This window comes from Aethalodelphis obliquidens, unplaced genomic scaffold (assembly GCF_003676395.1).
Source record: "Aethalodelphis obliquidens isolate GAN/ISIS:26980383/991018 unplaced genomic scaffold, ASM367639v1 scaffold40, whole genome shotgun sequence".
NCBI lineage: Eukaryota > Metazoa > Chordata > Mammalia > Artiodactyla > Delphinidae > Aethalodelphis > Aethalodelphis obliquidens.
Window position 1 is genome coordinate 352,278 of NW_020837984.1, and position 19,212 is coordinate 371,489.

A 19,212-nucleotide genomic window follows, 5' to 3' on the forward strand; every position below is an offset into this window, starting at 1 on the left:
AAATGCACATTCCTAGGCTCCATTTAAAATCTAGTCCATCGAAAATACTGGGAGTGTTAAATGCAGCAAAGTTGTTTCTTTAAAAAAAAAGGAAATTTTAAAAAATATTGAGAATGGAGGCTGAGAGTCTCCATTTTACAAAAACGACTCCAGTTTTTTCTATATATTTATGCTCAAGAATTCTACTTTACACCATATTTAGAGACAGTCCATTCTCTTTTTCCAATTAATTTGCACATTACATTTTACGACTAAAAATTTCTATTAAAATACTTGAAAACCTCGGTAACAGTCAGGATTGAACTTCTGAATAGGATATTTTCTTAAACTATCCAGAATATATAGATGACAAGTCATTACGTTCCATCCTCCCGTAGGGGTAAAAAGAACAGTAAAAGATAATACAAAAGCATTTTTCAACTGCTTCCTCCTCACAACCCTACAGTGAATTAATCAAGTGTATTAATCAAATGCTTTAATTTTTTAAAAAAATTTTATTTATTTATTTATTTATTTTTGGCTGCATCAGGTCTTCATTGCTGTGCGCGGGCTTTTCTCTAGTTGTGGTGAGCGGGGGCTACTCTTCGTTGCGGTGCACGGGCTTCTCTTGTTGTGAAGCACGGGCTCTAGGTGTGAGGGCTTCAGTAGTTGTGGCACGTGGGCTCAGTAGTTGTGGCGCACAGACTTAGTTGCTCCGCAGCATGTGGGATCTTCCCGGGGCTCGAACCCGTGTCCCCTGCATTGGCAGGCGGATTCTTAACCACTACGCCACCAGGGAAGTCCCAAATACTTTAACTTTTAATTGCAAGTAAAGAAAGACAGTGGCATGCCAGGAACAGCAATTAGTTAACGAAATGTACAATGCTGTCAAGGTTCTTTCTACTATATATCCTGAAGACAAGTTTATTATATATCGAAGGAAATTTAAGTAAAGTATAAAATTATACAGCACTATTGAAATGAACTAAGAATTGGATCTTGGCTAGAGGCTAAAAATATTGGTTTTCAATACAAGTTCTGTCATTCATCAGTTAGTTTTCTTCAAGGCAGTCACTGGGTTTCTAAGGTTCTATATCCATCAGTAAAGTAAAATTAACATCATTTCAGAGCAACATTAAGACTATTTGTTATTATAAAACATATACAACATTTGCAATGAAATTTAACCTTAAGTGTTTTATTTTGAGTAGTCCTACTTACAAGGCAAAAAAATGAAACTTTAGCTTGAAATTTTAAAAACCAGAATTTAAATATTGTCATTGAAAGTACTTAAAAGTATTTATGGATGATTTTTTCCTTCAATGTCACATCTAGCAATATGTCTTAAATAAAAATTCAGAATATCAAAATCAAAATAACAAAAAGCTTTTCAAGTGCACATTTGCAATTAATAAAAATTTCCTGAAAAAACCCTAGAAGTCTGATATAAGAGAATGGTTTGTTAAATTGTGGTTTATGCCTTTAGACTACAATGTAGTCATTTAAAATTGTTTTCAAAGAATTTTTATGGATGTGAAATGTAATATATAAAAAATCAGGATACAAAACATTCACAATATGTAACTAAATAAAAAAGAAACAATCATGCATTAAAATTAAAAAATAGGGGCTTCCCTGGTGGCGCAGTGGTTGAGAGTCCGCCTGCCGATGCAGGGGACACGGGTTCGTGCCCCGGTCCGGGAAGATCCACGTGCCGTGGAGCGGCTGGGCCTGTAAGTCATGGCCGCTGAGCCTGTGCGTCCGGAGCCTGTGCTCCGCAACAGGAGAGGCCACAACAGTGAGAGGCCCGCGTACCGCAAAAAATAAATAAAAATAAACACTATAAAGTGTTACCTTTTTTCTATGTTTTTGGTTTTACAGATTTATTTTCAAAGAGCAAAAAAACACAAGATAATTTAAGTACAAGTCTAAACAGAGTTACTCTGTCAGTCAGCAATGATGCAGAAATGCATTCTCACTTTCAGACATTCGCCAGCATCTTCTGAGTCTTCTCTCAGTGAAGAAAAAGGGTCTGATATTTTATTCATATACCTCCTCCTTATCTGCAATGTAATCTACAATTTCTTGTGAGCACATTAACTTCCCCACATCTAGATCAGGAATTTCAAACCCAAATTCGTCTTCCATGGTCATGATAATCTCCACTTGGTCCAAACTGTCTAAGCCGAGGTCCTTCATAAAATGGGAATTTACTAAGAGCTTTTCTGGGTCAGTCTTGTCATAGAGTTTCAAGACCTAAAGAACATGGTCCTTGATTCCCTCTAATGTCAAAGGGGGTGCGTCCCTATACTGGTGGCACAGCTGTGTAACTTCACCTGGAACCTGTGCAAGTACAAAGGCCGGCTGCGGAGCCCCAGGCCTTGTCCGGGCCCCCGAGGGGAACAGGGTGGTGCTGAGCGGCAGGGCCGCGGCCAGCGTGGGGAGCCTGGGCAGCGGCGCGAAGGCCGCAGGCAGTCGAAGGACACAGGCGCAAAGGACACGAGCCGCAATGGCTACGCCGACCCAGGATGCACGGCGCTAAAGTGTTACCTCTTGATGGTCAAACTACTTCATGTTCTTCTATATACCTCTGTTCATTCAAACTCTTCTAAAGTAAACAGGCATAATTTATTATAATTAAAATTAACATGTAAAAACGTTTCATATCAACCTCTGTTGTATGTTTAAAATCAAGTAATCAATATTTCTGCATTTCTACTATTATCTTAATTTAAAAATCTACTAAACTCCTACTTAAAAGAGCACAGAAGGGATCCCCTGGCAATGCAGTGGCTAGGACTCTGGTGCTTTCACTGCTGTGACCCGGGTTCAATTCCTGGTGGGGGAACTAAGATTCCACAAGCTGTGCAGTGGCCAAAAAAAATAAAAAATAAAGAGCATAGGAGTCAAGTTGTATAGGTCTCACCAGCCAAAAATGAAACCATGAATCACGATAATTAACTACAATGTATGTTTAAATTCACTAAGTTCATGAAGAATAAAAGGTATCACCATTTTGCAATATCTAACAGATGTAGGACAGTTACTAACATCACAAAAAGAGAAAATCAGGGATTACGCATCTCCTGATAAAATTATACAATACTATTATATAGTCTTGAAAAAGAAAATGAAACTTTATGTCCTGTATAGCAGCAACAAAATCAATTACTGTGTCTTTACCACTTCAATCTGACTTCCACTAAAGGTAATTAGAATTATGTAATTAATAAAGCTGACTTTAGAAGATACAAATAAAAATTGTGAGCTTACAGAAACTATGCCCTCTTTTGAATTTTTTGTGGGACACCTATAAAAACTGGTTGTAAAATAGGCCACAAAGAAAACCTTACTTAATTCTAACATGTGAATATTATACTAGCCAAGTAGTCTGATTATAATAAAATGTAAATTAGAAAATATTAAACAAGTATAATAAAAAGAAACCAAATCATTTAAAAGCATGCATATGGGGATTTCCCTGGTGGCGCAGTGGTTAAGAATCCGCCTGCCAATTCAGGGGACACGGGTTCCAGCCCTGGTCCACGAGGATCCCACATGCCGCAGAGTAACAAAGCCTGTGCATCACAACTACAGAGCCTAAGCTCTAGAGCCTGCAAGCCACAACTACTGAGCCTGAGTGCCACAACTACTGAAGCCCACACGCCTAGTGCTCCAGAAGAGAAGCCACCGCAATGAGAAGCCCGAGCACCACAACGAAGAGTAGCCCCCGCTCGCCGCAACTAGAGAAAGCCCGCACGCAGCAACAAAGACCCAACGCAGCCAAAAAAAGTTTTTTTAATTAAAAAAAAAAAATGCCAATACAGCTTCTCACTGCTAGAAACAGTAAGTGAACAGATTAAATGCAGGGTTTTCTCATAAGCCCACCTCTCCTCTTTTCACTCAATTACCTATTGATTCAAAAAGCATTTCTAGAGCAAATGACATGTACAGCACAAGAGTATGATCCAAATAGTTCCTTTAGGCTGAGAACTCACAATCAGATGTGAGGAGACATGTACTCAGAAAACTAGGTAATATACTGAAGGAGGGGAATAAATGCAGTTTTATCAGAGTTTTGTGATTTTTTTTTTTAACCAAAGTTTCATCATACCTAAGTGATTATTGAACCGAATCTTGAAAGAATAGAGAGGTATCATGACTCTGAATAGGAAACTCAAGGTTAAGATAATCTGAGCATTTGGGGAAAGAGGCGGCAAGAGGCACAAAAAACAGCTCTAGGTAGAGGAACACAGAGAGAACAGCAAACTTCTGTGACAAGAAGACACAGCCAAAAGAACACTGCTTGTTCTATTTCCCCTCTAAAAAGTCAAACTGAGGATGAAAAAAGGGGATAGACCATCACAATGGGATTTCCCTGGCGGTCCAGTGGTTAAGACTCCGCCCTTCCAATATGCGGGGGTTGGATCCCTGGTCGGGGAACTAAGATCCCACTTGCCGCACAGTGGGGCCAAAACAACAACAAACAAACAAACATGGCTGCTGGTTAGAACAATGGGAACAAAGGTGTTATATAAAGTGGAGGATGTCTTATGTTTCCATGCTAACTTGTTTTGCAATTCCCAACATTATAATCAACTCTGGATAGACAGAATATTTATGGATTTCAACACAGTAGCCAAGCAAGCAGGAACAGCATGGTTCTACAAGTTTGCTGAGAATTCAAACTGCTCTATGTCAGTCCCTTGGGCAAGTCATTTAACCTCCCAGGCATTTGTAAAACCTGGGTTTTCTCACAAGGCTATGGTGATGGATAATTGATGAATGTGCATGAAAGACATTCTGATTTAATTGTTCTAGAATGGGCTTCCACGTACCAGTTGTTTTTTATAACTTTCCCAGATGTCTCACTATGTTTGAGAACCACTGCACCTTAGCAGACTGACTAGAGCACAATATATGCTTTTTAAACTCTGTTAAAATCATTAAAAATATAATACTAATACAGTCTGTTTCAATTTATGTTCTTTAATTACATATGAGGCTAAATACACCTTAAGATATTTGCCTTTAAAAAAATATTTAAAAAAATGGTCAACCCAGAGGATAAACAATGAGTTAAGTGATGGATAATAAGACAATGTTCCTTCAGTATCTGTATCTAGCCATGCTGGAAATCTGTGGATGGTCCCATAAACCTATACATTTTCTTTTTTATTTTTTTTAAACCAACTATAAGTTGCATCCTTGAGACTTGAGAGGAAAATATTATTGGGGGGGAGATTATTATTATTTTATCAGGAAAGCAATATATACTTATTTAAATGGTTCAAACAGTACACCAAGCATACAAATTTGAAACTGTTGTCTACAACGGTTAACAGCCTGTATAGTATCCTTCTAGACTTTATTTATATACAAATGTACATATGTATATACTTTATAAAAACATAAATGCGGGGCTTCCCTGGTGGCGCAGTGGTTGAGAATCTGCCTGCTAATGCAGGGGACACGGGTTCGAGCCCTGGTCTGGGAGGATCCCACATGCCGCGGAGCAACTAGGCCCGTGAGCCACAAGTACTGAGCCTGCGCATCTGGAGCCTGTGCTCCGCAACAAGAGAGGCCGCGATAGTGAGAGGCCCATGCACCGCGATGAAGAGTGGCCCCCACTTGGCACAACTAGAGAAAGCCCTCGCACAGAAATGAAAACTCAACACAGCAAAAATAAATTAATTAATTAACTCCTACCCCCAACATCTTCTTTTAAAAAAAAAGAAAAAAACCCCATAAATTCAACGATACTATAGATATTATTTACCACTTAGTTTTTTCACTTAATAGAAAAGTCAAGACACTGTTCAATGCCTATAAATATGGATTGGCCATATTCTTTTTAATAGCTATCTAATATTCCATTATAAAAATAATGATTTCCTCAATCTTCTCTTTTTAGGCATTTATGTTATTCCTGTTATTTTTTAAAATTACAAATAATATTTAGTAGGTATCTTTGTATTTACATGTTTACACAAGTGTACAAGCATACTGAACAATGAATTCCTAGCTCAAATTGTTTGACATATTGGTGGGGAATATAAAAAACAGAAAATAAGACTTATGTTAAAATTCATTACAGAAATTAATCTCATCCTGAAGCACTGAGTATAAAATGGAATTGGAATGGTATTTTTGCCTGCCTGAGAGGAAAATACTCTTGATGTCCCAATCAAAAGTGCTATCTTTGTCCTCTCTGCCCCTTATAGCTCATACCAAACTTGAGTATTTTTCACATTCTATCTCATACTATAGTTATGTATGTAATACATTATTCTATTTCTTTAGGTGACTGAAATCTACATGGTGGCAGGGACCATGCCTCTGTACCTATTTAACCTTTGGCTCTAACCAGAGATGAAACAAGGTGAACACTGAGAAACATTTTCTCAACTGATTGAATGTATAAGTATACCTTGAGAAATACAGTGATGTAAGTAATTACAAACAGCTCATCAGGGCTAGTTCTATTTAAAAAACAAAACAAAACAAAACTCTCCAAACTAACAATAAATATTTGACCAAATTAAACAAATTGACTTTAAAACATTGAGAGGTTTCCAAAACACTGAAAACCAGATGTATCATCTTTACCAAGTGTAGTTACTTCTGATGGAAGGCACTAAACACAGAGATCTGAGGTCTATGCTTCTCTTTACCCCCATCCACCACAGGCTGAACAACACAAGAGTTCCAGCATATTCTATGTCAGTTATATCCTTTATGACTTACTAAAATTGACAGGACAATTTCTAGAGTAATAAAGTCATTCAATATTAACACCTAATGATGCCTCTGTTCTTTTCCCACTTGCTTCTCTGCTGAGGCATGGATAAGGGGCATTCATTTCTTGAAATGCTTCACTGAGTATCAATTAAGGGCCAGACATGGCAACAGGCAATGGAAACATAAAATAAGTAACAAATGGCCCTAGAGCATGCAGCCTAGAAACGGAGACAGACAACTGATTATTTCAATAAGTTAAAGTCTGAGTAGAGACTTTTAACACTTGTGCTCAATTTGCTCCATCTCTGTTCCCACACATTAAATGGCTTTCTCCAAATTCCTCCGTACCTAACCAAATCCTATCTCAAAGCTCAGCTGCCGTTTCTCCTTCACTGGTAGTCTTCCCAGGCAACACAGCCCAAGGAGCTTTCCTCATTTTGGACACATGGTTAAGAGCAACAGCCCCTGTGTTCAGCAGGGAAATAGGCTGTTACATAACCTCACTAAGACTCATTTCTTCAATGGTAAAATTGGGATAATAAACGTACCTACAGTTAAATGTTTGTGAAAATCAAATGAAATAATGAATATAAAGCCCTTCGCATAGTGCTGGCACATTCTGAGCCCTCAACAAATGGTAGGTAGTATCTATACCACTCATTTAACAATCTATGAATGCTCTCTTGTAAAATCCCTCTGGTTACTGATATTTTTAAACTGTTGCAACTTTTTGTTTCCATCTCTTGCATCTTTATAGCTCAATAAGTAGATGTGGATTATATATCTGTAGTACTGAAAGAAACCTGTAAAATCAGTAGCTTTCAAATTTTTTTGGCCACAACCCACAGTAATAAATACATAATACACTATACACAAACACATATGTATAACTGAAACAAAGGTCATGATCGTTCACCCTTATTACTTCCAAATTCACTCTAATAATGTTAGTCTCATTCAACAAATCAAACCAAACAAAACCACACCCAAACTGGTCAAGACCTACTAAACTGATTTCACAACACTTTGGTCATAACTGAAAACTTGGAAAATTCTCTATAAACACTTATAAATGAACATACAGATAAAATATTATGAGACACTCCAGACAAACAAAAACAAACAAAACACAAAGTGAAAAGGTCTTGGATATTTGTCGGTTAAATTTTGAGTGCTTTTTTTTTTAAATCACACTTTTTTTTTAAGTCTTTATTGAATTTGTTACAATATTGCTTGTTTTATTATATTTTGGTTTTCTGGCTGCAAGGCATATAGGATCTTAGCTCCCCCTCCAAGGAGCAAAACTGTACCCCGTGCATTGGAGGTGAAGTCTTAACCACTGGATTGCCAGCAAAGTCCCTAAATCACACTTCTAAAGCATTACCAAACTGTTAAATACCAACTTTTCTCCTGCCATTCACAAATTAGGGACCTCTGTTTGTTATATGTTGACAGAAATTTGACAACATTTTATTAACCAGGATCTCTGGAAATAACCTACCTTCCCTTAGAACACAAGCTATGCCAACTAAGCTCTTCAGGAATCTGTCCAAAATATAAGTACTCACATGCATTCATAAAATTTCTTGCTCTAAAAGCTTCTACTTCATCCTTGGCTTAAAAAAGAAAACTGTCATATAGAGAACAAAGTAGTGGTTACCAGTGGGGAAAGGGAAGGGGGAAGGGCAACATACAGGTAGGAGGAGATTAACAGGCACAACTATTATTTATAAAGTAGGCTACAAGGACATATTGAACAACACAGGGAATATAGCCAACATTTTATAATAACTATAAATGGAGCACAACCTTTAAAAATTGTGAATCATTATCTTGTACACCTGAACATATATCATACATCAACTATTCTTCAATTTAAAAAAATAAATGAAAAAGGAAAAAAGAAAATTGTCAGCATTGACAGATGAATGGATAAAGAAGATGTGGTACATATATACAATGGAATATTACTCAGCCATAAAAAGGAACGAAATTGGGTCATTTGTAGAGACGTGGATGGATCCACAGACTTTCATACAGTGTGAAGTCAGAAAGAAAAACAAATATCGTATATTAATGCATATACGTGGAACCTAGAAAAATGGTACAGATGAACCGCTTTGGAGGGCAGAAATAAGAGACACAGATGTAGAGAACAAACGTATGGACACCAAGGGCGGAAAGTGGCGGGGGGGTGGGGGGGGTTGGGTTGAATTGGGAGATTGGGATTGACATATATACATTAATATGTATAAAATGGATAACTAATAAAGACCTGCTGTATAAAAAATAAATTAAATTAAAAAAAATCGTCAGAAAATGAAATGAAACACCCACACTTAACAGTCCAAAGATTACTAACACATTCTATTTAGACTGCCTACCATTAGAAGATTATAAAGCATATTTTGAAATAGAAACAAAGGAAACAACAGCAAAGATCAATAAAACTAAAAGCTGGTTCTTTGAGAAGATAAAAAAAATTGATAAACCATCAGCCAGACTCATCAAGAGGGAGGGGACATAAATAAATAAAATTAGAAATGAAAAAGGAGAAGTTACAACAAACACCACAGAAATACAAAGCATCCTAAGAGACTACTACAAGCAACTCTATGCCAATAAAATGGACAACCTGGAAGAAATGGACAAATTCTTAGAAAGGTAAAACCTTCCAAGACTGAACCAGGAAGAAATAGAAAATATGAACAGACCAATCACAAGTAATGAAATTGAAACTGTGATTAAAAATCTTCCAACACACAAAAATCCAGGACCAGATTGCTTCACAGGTGAATTCTATCAAACACTTAGAGAAGAGCTAACACCCATCCTTCTCAAACTCTTCCAAAAATTGCAGAGGAAGGAACACTTCCAAATTCATTCTATGAGGCCACCATCACACTGATACCAAAAACCAGACAAAGATACTACAAAAAAAGAAAATTACAGACCAATATCACTGATGAATATAGATGCAAAAATCCTCAATGAAATACTAGCAAACAGAATCCAACAACACATGAAAAGGATCATACACCATGATCAAGTGGGATTTATCCCAGGGATGCAAGGATTCTTCAATATATGCAAATCAATCAATGCGATACACCATATTAACAAATCGAAGAATAAAAGCCATGTGATCATCTCAATAGATGCAAAAAAGCTTTTGACAAAATTCAACACCCATTTATGATAAAAACTCTCCAGAAAGTGGGCATAGAGGGAAACTACCTCAACATAATAAAGGCCATATACGACAAACCCACAGCAAACATCATTCTCAATGATGAAAAACTGGAAGCATTTCCTCTAAGATCAGGAGCAAGACAAGGATGTCCACTCTCGCCACTATCATTCAACATAGTTTTGGAAGTCCTAGCCACGGCAATCAGAGAAGAAAAAGAAATAAAAGGAATACAAATTGGAAAAGAAGAAGTAAAACTGTCACTGTTTGCAGATGACATAATACTATACATAGAGAATCCTAAAGATGCCACCAGGAAACTACTAGAGCTAATCTTTGAATGTGGTAAACTTGCAGGATACAAAATTAATGCACAGAAATCTCTTGCATTCCTATACACTAATGATGAAAAATCTGAAAGAAACCTACCAAGGGAGACAAAAGACCTGTATGCAGAAAACTATAAGACACTGATGAATGAAATCAAAGGGGACACAAACAGATGGAAAGATATACCACTTTCTTGGATTGGAAGAATCAATATTGTGAAAATGACTATACTACCCAAAGCAATCTACAGATTCAGTGCAATCCCTATCAAACTACCAATGGCATTTTTCACAGAACTAGAACAAAAAATTTGACAATTCGTATGGAAACACAAAAGACTCCGAATAGCCAAAGCAATCTTGAGAAAGAAAAACAGAGCTGGAGGAATCAGGCTCCCTGACTTCAGACTATACTACAAAGCTACAGTAATCAAGACACTATGGTAGTGGCACAAAAACAGAAATATAAATCAATGGAACAGGACAGAAAGCCCAGAGATAAACCCACGCACCTAAGGTCAACTAATCTATGACAAAGGAGGCAAGGATATACAATGGAGGAAAGAAAGTCTCTTCAATAAGCAGTGCTGGGAAAACTGGACAGCTACATGTAAAAGAATGAAATTAGAACACTCCCTAGCCCCATACACAAAAATAAACTCAAAATGGATTAGAGACCTAAATGTAAGACTGGACACTATAAAACTCTTAGAGGAAAACACAGGAAGAACACTTTTTGACATAAATCACAGCAAGATCTTTTTTGACTCACCTCCTAGAGTAATGGAAATAAAAACAATAATAAACAAATGGGACATAATGAAACTTAAAAGCTTTTGCAAAGCAAAGGAAACTACAAACAAGATGAAAAGACAACCCTTAGAATGGGAGAAAATATTTGCAAACGAAGCAATGGAAAAAGGATTAATCTCTAAAATATATAAACAGCTCATGCAGCTCAATATTAAAAAAACAAACAACCCAATCAAAAAATGGGCACAAGACCTAAATAGACATTTCTCCAAAGCAGACATACAGATGGCCAAGAAGCACATGAAAAGCTGGTCAACGTCACTAATTATTACAGAAATACAAATCAAAACTACAATGAGGTATCACCTCACACCAGTTAGGATGGGCATTGTCAGAAAATCTACAAACAACAAATGCTGGAGAGGGTGTGGAGAAAAGGGAACCCTCTTGCACTGTTGGTGGGAATGTAAATTGATACAGCCACTATGGAGTATAGTATGGAGGTTCCTTAAAAAAGTAAAAATAGAATTACCATATGACCCAGCAATCCCACTACTGGGCATATACCCAGAGAAAACCATAATTCAAAAAGACACATGCACCCCAATGTTCTTTGCAGCACTATTTACAATAGCCAAGTCATGGAAGCAACCTAAATGCCCATCGATAGACGAATGGATAAAGAAGATGTGGTACATATATACAATGGAATATTACTCAGCCATAAAAAGGAACGAAATTGGGTCATTTGTAGAGATGTGGATGGATCTAGAGACTGTCATACGGAGTGAAGTAAGTCAGAAAGGGAAAAACAAATAGCGTATATTAACGCATATATGTGGAACCTAGAAAAATGGTACAGATGTACTGGTTTGCAGGGCAGAAGTAGAGACACAGACGTAGAGAATAAACATATGGACACCAAGGGGGGAGAAGTGGCCGGGGGGGTGGGGGTGGGGGTGTGATGAATTGGGCGATTGGGATTGACATGTATACACTGTTGTGTATAAAATGGATAACTAATAACAACCTGCTGTATAAAAAAATAAATTAAAAAAGTCTATGTGTTGGAAAAAAAGATTATAAAGCATTTTTAATAATATTTTAAGCAACCTCCAACTTACTTGAACTAAAATACTACTCTCAAACTCATTTCACAGCTGCAATGGTGTTAAGTTTTTTCTTAGAAAGGGAAAAAGCCTTTATTATATTTTTTAACTCTAAAATTTAGGGTCTGGGTGCTATGAATAAAGCCAAATTAGCATAAAAAGGTAATGACCACTACCAAAATTTTATGGTTCGTCTATCAGAAAATTGTAGTAATGATACTCTACATTTTTAAACACTAAATATTTAAAAATAACAATGACAGATTTATTTTTAAATGAAAATTTCAAACTCCCTGATGCAACCCAAATAATCTGCTCTTTTCCCTAATTAACTTTGTTAAACCCCACTCCCCATACCCTCTCTCTTTGGGTTATGAAACACACCATTCTCTTCCTCAACCAAGTTGCTCCTTCCCTCTTCTTTGGTTAAATATACACTTTCTTTTGAACCCAGTATTAAAACAGATCTCACCCCAAATTCGTTTTCTCCATTTTGACTGTAAAAGTAACAATTCATCAAAAACTGCATAATGCTTTAGTTTACAAGGAACAAAAAAGTTAATTCTAATATTACTGAGTACCTATGAATGTATATACTGCTGCACTAAATGCTGTGGGTGCAGGGAAGGAGAAGTAAATATGGAAGACTCTGACCCCAAGAAAGCTCACAGTAGAGAGAAGATAGGTACACAAAGAATACAAAAGCATGAATAAGGGATCAAGAAAGTGCACTAAAAGGGAAGAAATGCTAAGCAAGGGCCGAATATGGAAGTAGGCAACTTCAGGATTCCAAAGGGGAATATTTATAGTATGTGCTGCTTTTAACATTCCAGTGGCCAGTATCAATGAATACAGAGGATTTTTGTTGTTTTTTTGCTTGCTGTTGCTTTTATTACAATGTCTCAGCTTGCTTTTCACACAGTACAAATGAGATGTTGGTCTAAATTCTCTACAAACGTTAGAGGAAACACATATTTGAATTTTATATTAAAAAATGTGGGAGGTGGGGAGGGAGATTCACTAGAAATGAGTCTCACTTAATAGATAAATAAAGATAACTCCCAGGTTCTACAATGAGAGCAACTGGTTTAGAAGTTGTGTACTTATTTACTAATAAAGGTCCCTTAAAAAACATTAGTGATTTGCCTCTGTTTCACTTCAATTAAGAACACACACTTCAAAGACAATTTGATTTTATAAACACTTCATCAAGAAATTGTTTTTAAGTAATACATTCAGATCTCAAAAGAAAAACACATGGTACTGTTTTACTGTTTTCTAACTGCCTTTCTCGGTGCCTCAATCTATGGCATTAGAACACACCAGTCAGATTGAGAATTTTTTTTAAGTAATGTGCTTAGCATTCATATTTCCTTCCCCCAAATTTCTTGATGGAGTTACGTCTTGCTTGCTCTGTCCTAAATGAACAAAAATGTGCACTAAGAGAAAAAGAACACGCTGGAACTTCCCTGGAGGGCGGAATTCTTTCACTGACATATCCCAAGTGACACAAACAGTGCCCATCCCATACAAGGCACTCACAAAATAATTTGTTCAAAGAAGACTCCTGTCTCTACTACTTTGCATCAAGCTATGTATTAACCTATGAACCTCAGTGTCTTCATTTTTAAAATAGAGATAATTCAAGGGAGTCCTCGTTATCCCAGGATTGATTCTATGTTTCCAAAGTTAAGAGGGGAAGAAAAAGATGTCATAATATGAAAATATTCATTAATGAGCTATTTCTTTTATCTCTGCCCATGAGGTCTGTTTATAGTGAACCTCAGACAAAACAATGCAAATGAAATGGAAACTCAGGAGTAAAATTACAAATTCTGCAAAGAAGCCAACTTCATGAGGTTGATCAAAGTAAGTGTTACTCTTTTAGGTTTGATAATGATATTGGTATTGACTTTTTGTTTAATTCCTTTTCCCTTAAAGATATATACTGGAAATATTTATGAATGAAGAATATGCTTCAAAAAAAAATGGTTGAAGGGGGTGGTGGTAGGAGACACCTAATTGGCCATGAGTTGGTAACTGTTGAACATGGGTGATGGGTACACCCAGGTTCATTATATTATTCTTTCCTCTCCTGTATATGTTTGACATTTTCCATAATAAAAAAATATTTAAAGCAAAGAAAAAAAGTTAGAAAACTATTCACATCAGAATCACACATATAGTCAATGACAAATGAGACTCAGGCAGAAATAGCCAGTTAACTAGTAAAGAGAAAACTGACAAGGTGTTTTAAAAGAAAGAGAAAGAGACATCCCTGGAAAATGGGAAGAGCCTCAAATATTTAAAAAAATATATGTTTGACATTGTTATGAAAAATCAAACGTGTGTATGTGTAGGGGCAGGGGGTATATGAGAACTCTTTGTACTTTTTGCTCAATTTTGCTCTGAACCTAAACCTACTCTAAAAATTAGTATGTTAGTTAAAAAAAAAAAAAACAGAAAAAAGAGTGAAAGATAACTTACTGTGCTGTTATACAACTTTATCAGAAAATTTGTCTCTCCAAAATCAATCAATTCATGCATTTTGTTTTTTCCTATGGAAAATCAACTTTCTCCCTACAAAATTTTGGGTCCTGTTTTGAGTGTGGCCACTTAAATAACAGAGACAAACCTTTTCTACTACTTTCTCCAACTGGCTCTCACTGATGAATGTGGCAATTTGTCAAGATTTTGAGGTTCTTTTACAAATAAAAAACTTATCTTTATTGTGTACTTCACAATTTCAATACTCAAATATTACTCTATTAAGTACATCATGTTAATAGACAATATTAACACTGAGATTTAGTGGTTAGCATTTTCTTCTTTCTTCTCTAACATAGAAATGATATGGATTTGGGTGCTCCTGTGGTCACATATTGCTCTCCACAAAGGAGGTTAGTGTATTTGATAATGTATATTTTGACTAAACAAGTTTCCAGTGGTTGTATAATCTAATTAAATACATTATGTGGTTTAATCCAATTCCTATCAAGTAAGGCCACGTAATATTCTTAATAATAATTAAACAAGGGAGCTACAGTTTAATTAGCAAATTAATCATTAGCAAATGATTCCTCAGTATAACACAATCATTTCATTATACATTATAATACAATCATTTCATTCACAGCAGAAAATATAACATTTTCACTGAAACAAAGCATCTAAATTTGCTTCATAATAATCCAAACTCACACACTTCACTAAAATCAAAATTCTGCTTTAAAAAAAAAAAACACAAAAGAAAGAAATGATCTAATTTTGTGTTTAAGATTTTGCTTTTATGAAACAATTCGCTGCTAAGTTTTAGGTTTGAAAAACCATACGTAGTCTACACTCCCACTCTCCAAAAGAGGACTCTCAAGCTAAGAGAGGTTAAGCAAGACCAAGATGATAAGAGTGGCAACACCAGGTACAGATAAACTTCTTCTGACTAGACCTCACTGCCTCTCATGAAAGGCCCAGAAGGACAAGGGAGAAAAAGCGAGCTTCAAGATTACCTTTCTTCAACTCCTTTCATTCTCTACAGAGGCCATACCAGTTACTTACAGATGCCTTTCACTCAGGGTCCAAGAGCTGCCTTAACTGCTGTTTTTCAAAGACCATTTAGTTTGTGCCTCTCTTCTCTAATTTGTTTCCTTGCTTCTTAAAAACTAGTTTCGTGACGTATGATGTCACAAAATCTCACTTCAACAGGCAGTACTAATACTTTAAGCTCTCTGTACAAGAGAGCTTGTATTATATCACAGGGCCAATTTTTAAAGTACACAGAAATAACCCTTCTTCACAGAGATCTGCTAAACAGACCTGCAAGTCTTGAGATAGATTAAAAGATAAGTATAACCATCAAAATGAGATAAAAAGTTAAAAAAAAAAAGGGGGGGTGGTTTCTTGAGTATCTCCTAAACCAGAACTCTACCCAGTCCTGTGACACCCAGATTAGGGATGTATATACTTCTGGTCGGGGATCCAGTCCCAGTGTCTCTGAACAGCATTTACACTCTGGTCTTCTTTAGGAATGCACTGGATCTGTGCAACTATTTCCAGTAGTTTACAAACTTATCAAACAGTCGTTGGAGAAAGATACACACTGGCTTATTTGAGGCTCTACAGGATAAAAAATAAAATCATAAAATACCAGAGCAGGAGTGTTTCTCAGGAATTATTTACTCCAACTCCCTCATTTCTCTCACAAGTATACTGAAACACATGATTAAAGTAACTTGCCCACAGTCACAGAGCTAGTGGGAGAAATTAGATTTTATTTTCATTACTACTTTCCATTCTTCTACAAAGCACTAAGTATTATCACTACTAAGGTAACTGAGAGCTATCATCACATGTTTTGGCATCATTTAGATGTAAACTTGTGCAACACACACAAGGCTTAAAAACAACAAGCACAACTATAAACAGGTCACCTTAGCATGACTTAGGAGAAAAAATACACCCAAGATCACAACATGTCCCACCAAGTTCAAAATGTCTCATAGCGTAATCCCAAGAATCAGCTTGCAGCATTTAACCACCGTTCCAAAATAAAATTCTATCTGATAGCATTTCTTGCTGGTTACTTAGATATAAATGGTTTGACGTTCGTAGGTTATAAAGCTGTGTAACTGCAATATTGCCCTAAACACCAAGGACTGTCTCCACTGTATTTTTAGCCCTTTCTAGGTACAGATACTTATACCTAAAAGCCAAAAATAATAAATAAACCTCCAGGTGTTAATTTGCCAAGTTTAGTTACAATAAAAATGTCAGAAAACAGTGCTTAACTATGCCTGTGTAGATTCTCCATTAATAAATCCAAACCACATATGCATTCACACATTGGTTTATTTATACACTGTGCATCTAAAAGGAGCTGTTTGTGTCCCCCAAAAAGGTTATTTTCTGAAAAATCTGATCTCGGTGATTAAAATGAGGAATTACTGGAACTGACAAAGTAACTTTATTTTTACTGTGCCCAAGTAACATAAAAACCGAGGAGGCTCACCTGAAAAAACTGTGAATTTTAATAATTTATAAAACATTCTTCTGTTTTAACCAAAAGTGGTTCTTCTCCCTGTTGCACTTCTTTTTTCCCAAGTCTCCTATGGATCCTAACACCACAAACTTCTTCAAGCTCTAATCGAGAGGGGAGCTGTTAACCTTGACATAAATTTGGTCACTCTTTGAAAAGGGCAAATTAAGCATTTGAGTTTTGCTCTTTAATTAAAAAGGTAATTAGTGCTACCACCAGCGACAACTGGAGATGAGAAATTTGTTAGAGGCTCCCTAATAATTGGCAGATAAGAATCATCCTGTGAGGAAATGTAGAAAAGACGACTGCATTACAAAACCCTGAGTCATCACCCAGTTCACTCAGCAGATTTGGGTAAACATTAGATAAGTGATTTATGTCTTGTGTGTTCAGCCACCCATACCGACATGCAAGAACATACAATGTTACCAGATTTTATGTATAGCCAACCAAACAAGATACAGCAAAATTCTCTTTTAAAAAAGTTCTTCTGACACAGTGAAGATGCCCATCTAGCAAATACGTCTCTAACCTTTCCCCCAACTGTACTCAGTTTCCCCTAATTTCAGTGGCACTGTAGTTTGCAGCCAGTTCATACCAAAAAAAAAAAAAAAAGGTAACAAAAGAAGAATAGAACAACTGAGATTGATTTAGGTAATCTATATTCATCTGAGCAGCTCAAAAATTAACACCAGCCCGATACTAATAACGCCCAGGACAACTTGACAGCTTCCTTCTCTATTTTCCTTAGTATGGCACATTTCCAAAGGAAATGTCATAAAAGGAGCAACATACTTTCCCGAGGTTGTAAGACTCAACATTCTCAACATTAACGTCTAGTACACAGCCCAAGAATGCGCTGAGGGCTGATTTTAAAACAGTCTTTTCAATCAAACCCACAAAGACTGAGAAGGCCCAAAAAAAAGCAGAACCTAGAAGTTCCCTACGGCCTCCTTCCCATTCAGAAAGTTACTAGACGCGAACTGAGGGATAGGAAGAGGCAGGGACCGTAAGGTAAGAAAAAACTGGAGTCAACACCAGGAAAAGTCGAGTTGTTCGCCCAACGACGAATCCTCTCTGCTCCCTCCCGCCACCGGCAAAGGTCCAAGGAGGACCCCTGGGGGACCGCTCCTCTCTTTCCCTGCGGGTCCAGTGCCCTCACGCTCCCCCGGGCCCCGAATGTCGGAAGACAACAACCCGAAACCTTGGGGAGAAGCAGCTGCGAAGGACATAGAGGGCTGGTGAGAACCAGGGAGATCCCGTAAGAAAGTGGCAGGGAGGAAGCTTGAGTGCTTCCCAGGCTTCGGTCGCGACCCTGGGATGACTGCACAGAAACGATCCGCCCGAACCGGGGCAGAGTTGAGGGTCCAGCGGTCCGGTGCGGACAAAGAGCCTCCCCCCCACCCCCCGCGGACGCCTTCACACCCAAGCCTTTGCCTCCGGCCCATCCTGCAGGCCCCGGCACACTTACGTGGAGAGTTTCCTGGTCCAGAAGAGGCCCCCGGGCCACAGCTCTTGGAGCTGCACTGCCCGGCCCAGGTTGCTTTTGATCTGGGCCAGCTGCAAGTCGGACTCGGCGTCCAGCCGCTCGGCGTAGGGCAGCAGCTTGTTGTAGACGATCTCCTTCTGCGGGACGAAGCCTCGCGGGTCTGGACCGGGGCGCCCGCCCGGCTCCAAGGGGTCCCCGCCGCCCGCCCTTTCGGCCGGCTCCATGAGACCAGGACACCCCCCCCCCCAGCCCACCCCCCCCAACCCCCTCCCACCCTAACCCTCCCCGGCCCCCACCCCTCTCCGGGCTCCGCCTCCTCCGCGTCGTCGTCGCCCTCGGCCCTATCGCTGGGCCCCCTCCCCTGGCCGGCGCGCTGCTTGCCCCGCGCGGTTCCCGGTTCGTTGGCGGCTGCAGCGGCCGCTCCGCCCGCCCCGCACCAGCTCGGCTGGTGACGCTGCAGCCGCCGGGCCCGGAGGTTCCGGACGAGCCTCAAGTCACTTCCGGGGCGGGGCGGGGCGGGGCGACGACGTCGGAGGAGACGGCGACGGCGACGGCGACAGCGACCGTAGGTGCAGCGCCTTCCTGCTGTG

The 19,212-nt window shown here is 38.3% G+C and overlaps 1 protein-coding gene and 1 pseudogene across 1 annotated transcript in view; both read right to left on the bottom strand.

The window, feature by feature from the left end:
* The window catches only part of PSME4 (proteasome activator subunit 4), a 100,027-nt gene extending 81,108 nt beyond the window's left edge, over positions 1-18,919 (bottom strand). The window contains exon 1 of the mRNA XM_027131671.1: positions 18,605-18,919. Coding sequence (XP_026987472.1) covers positions 18,605-18,846 — 242 coding nt within the window. The 5' untranslated portion in view covers positions 18,847-18,919. The remainder of the gene's footprint in view (positions 1-18,604) is intronic.
* Positions 1,937-17,542, bottom strand: LOC113633669 (acyl carrier protein, mitochondrial pseudogene; annotated as a pseudogene).
* Positions 18,920-19,212: the final 293 nt, after the last annotated feature.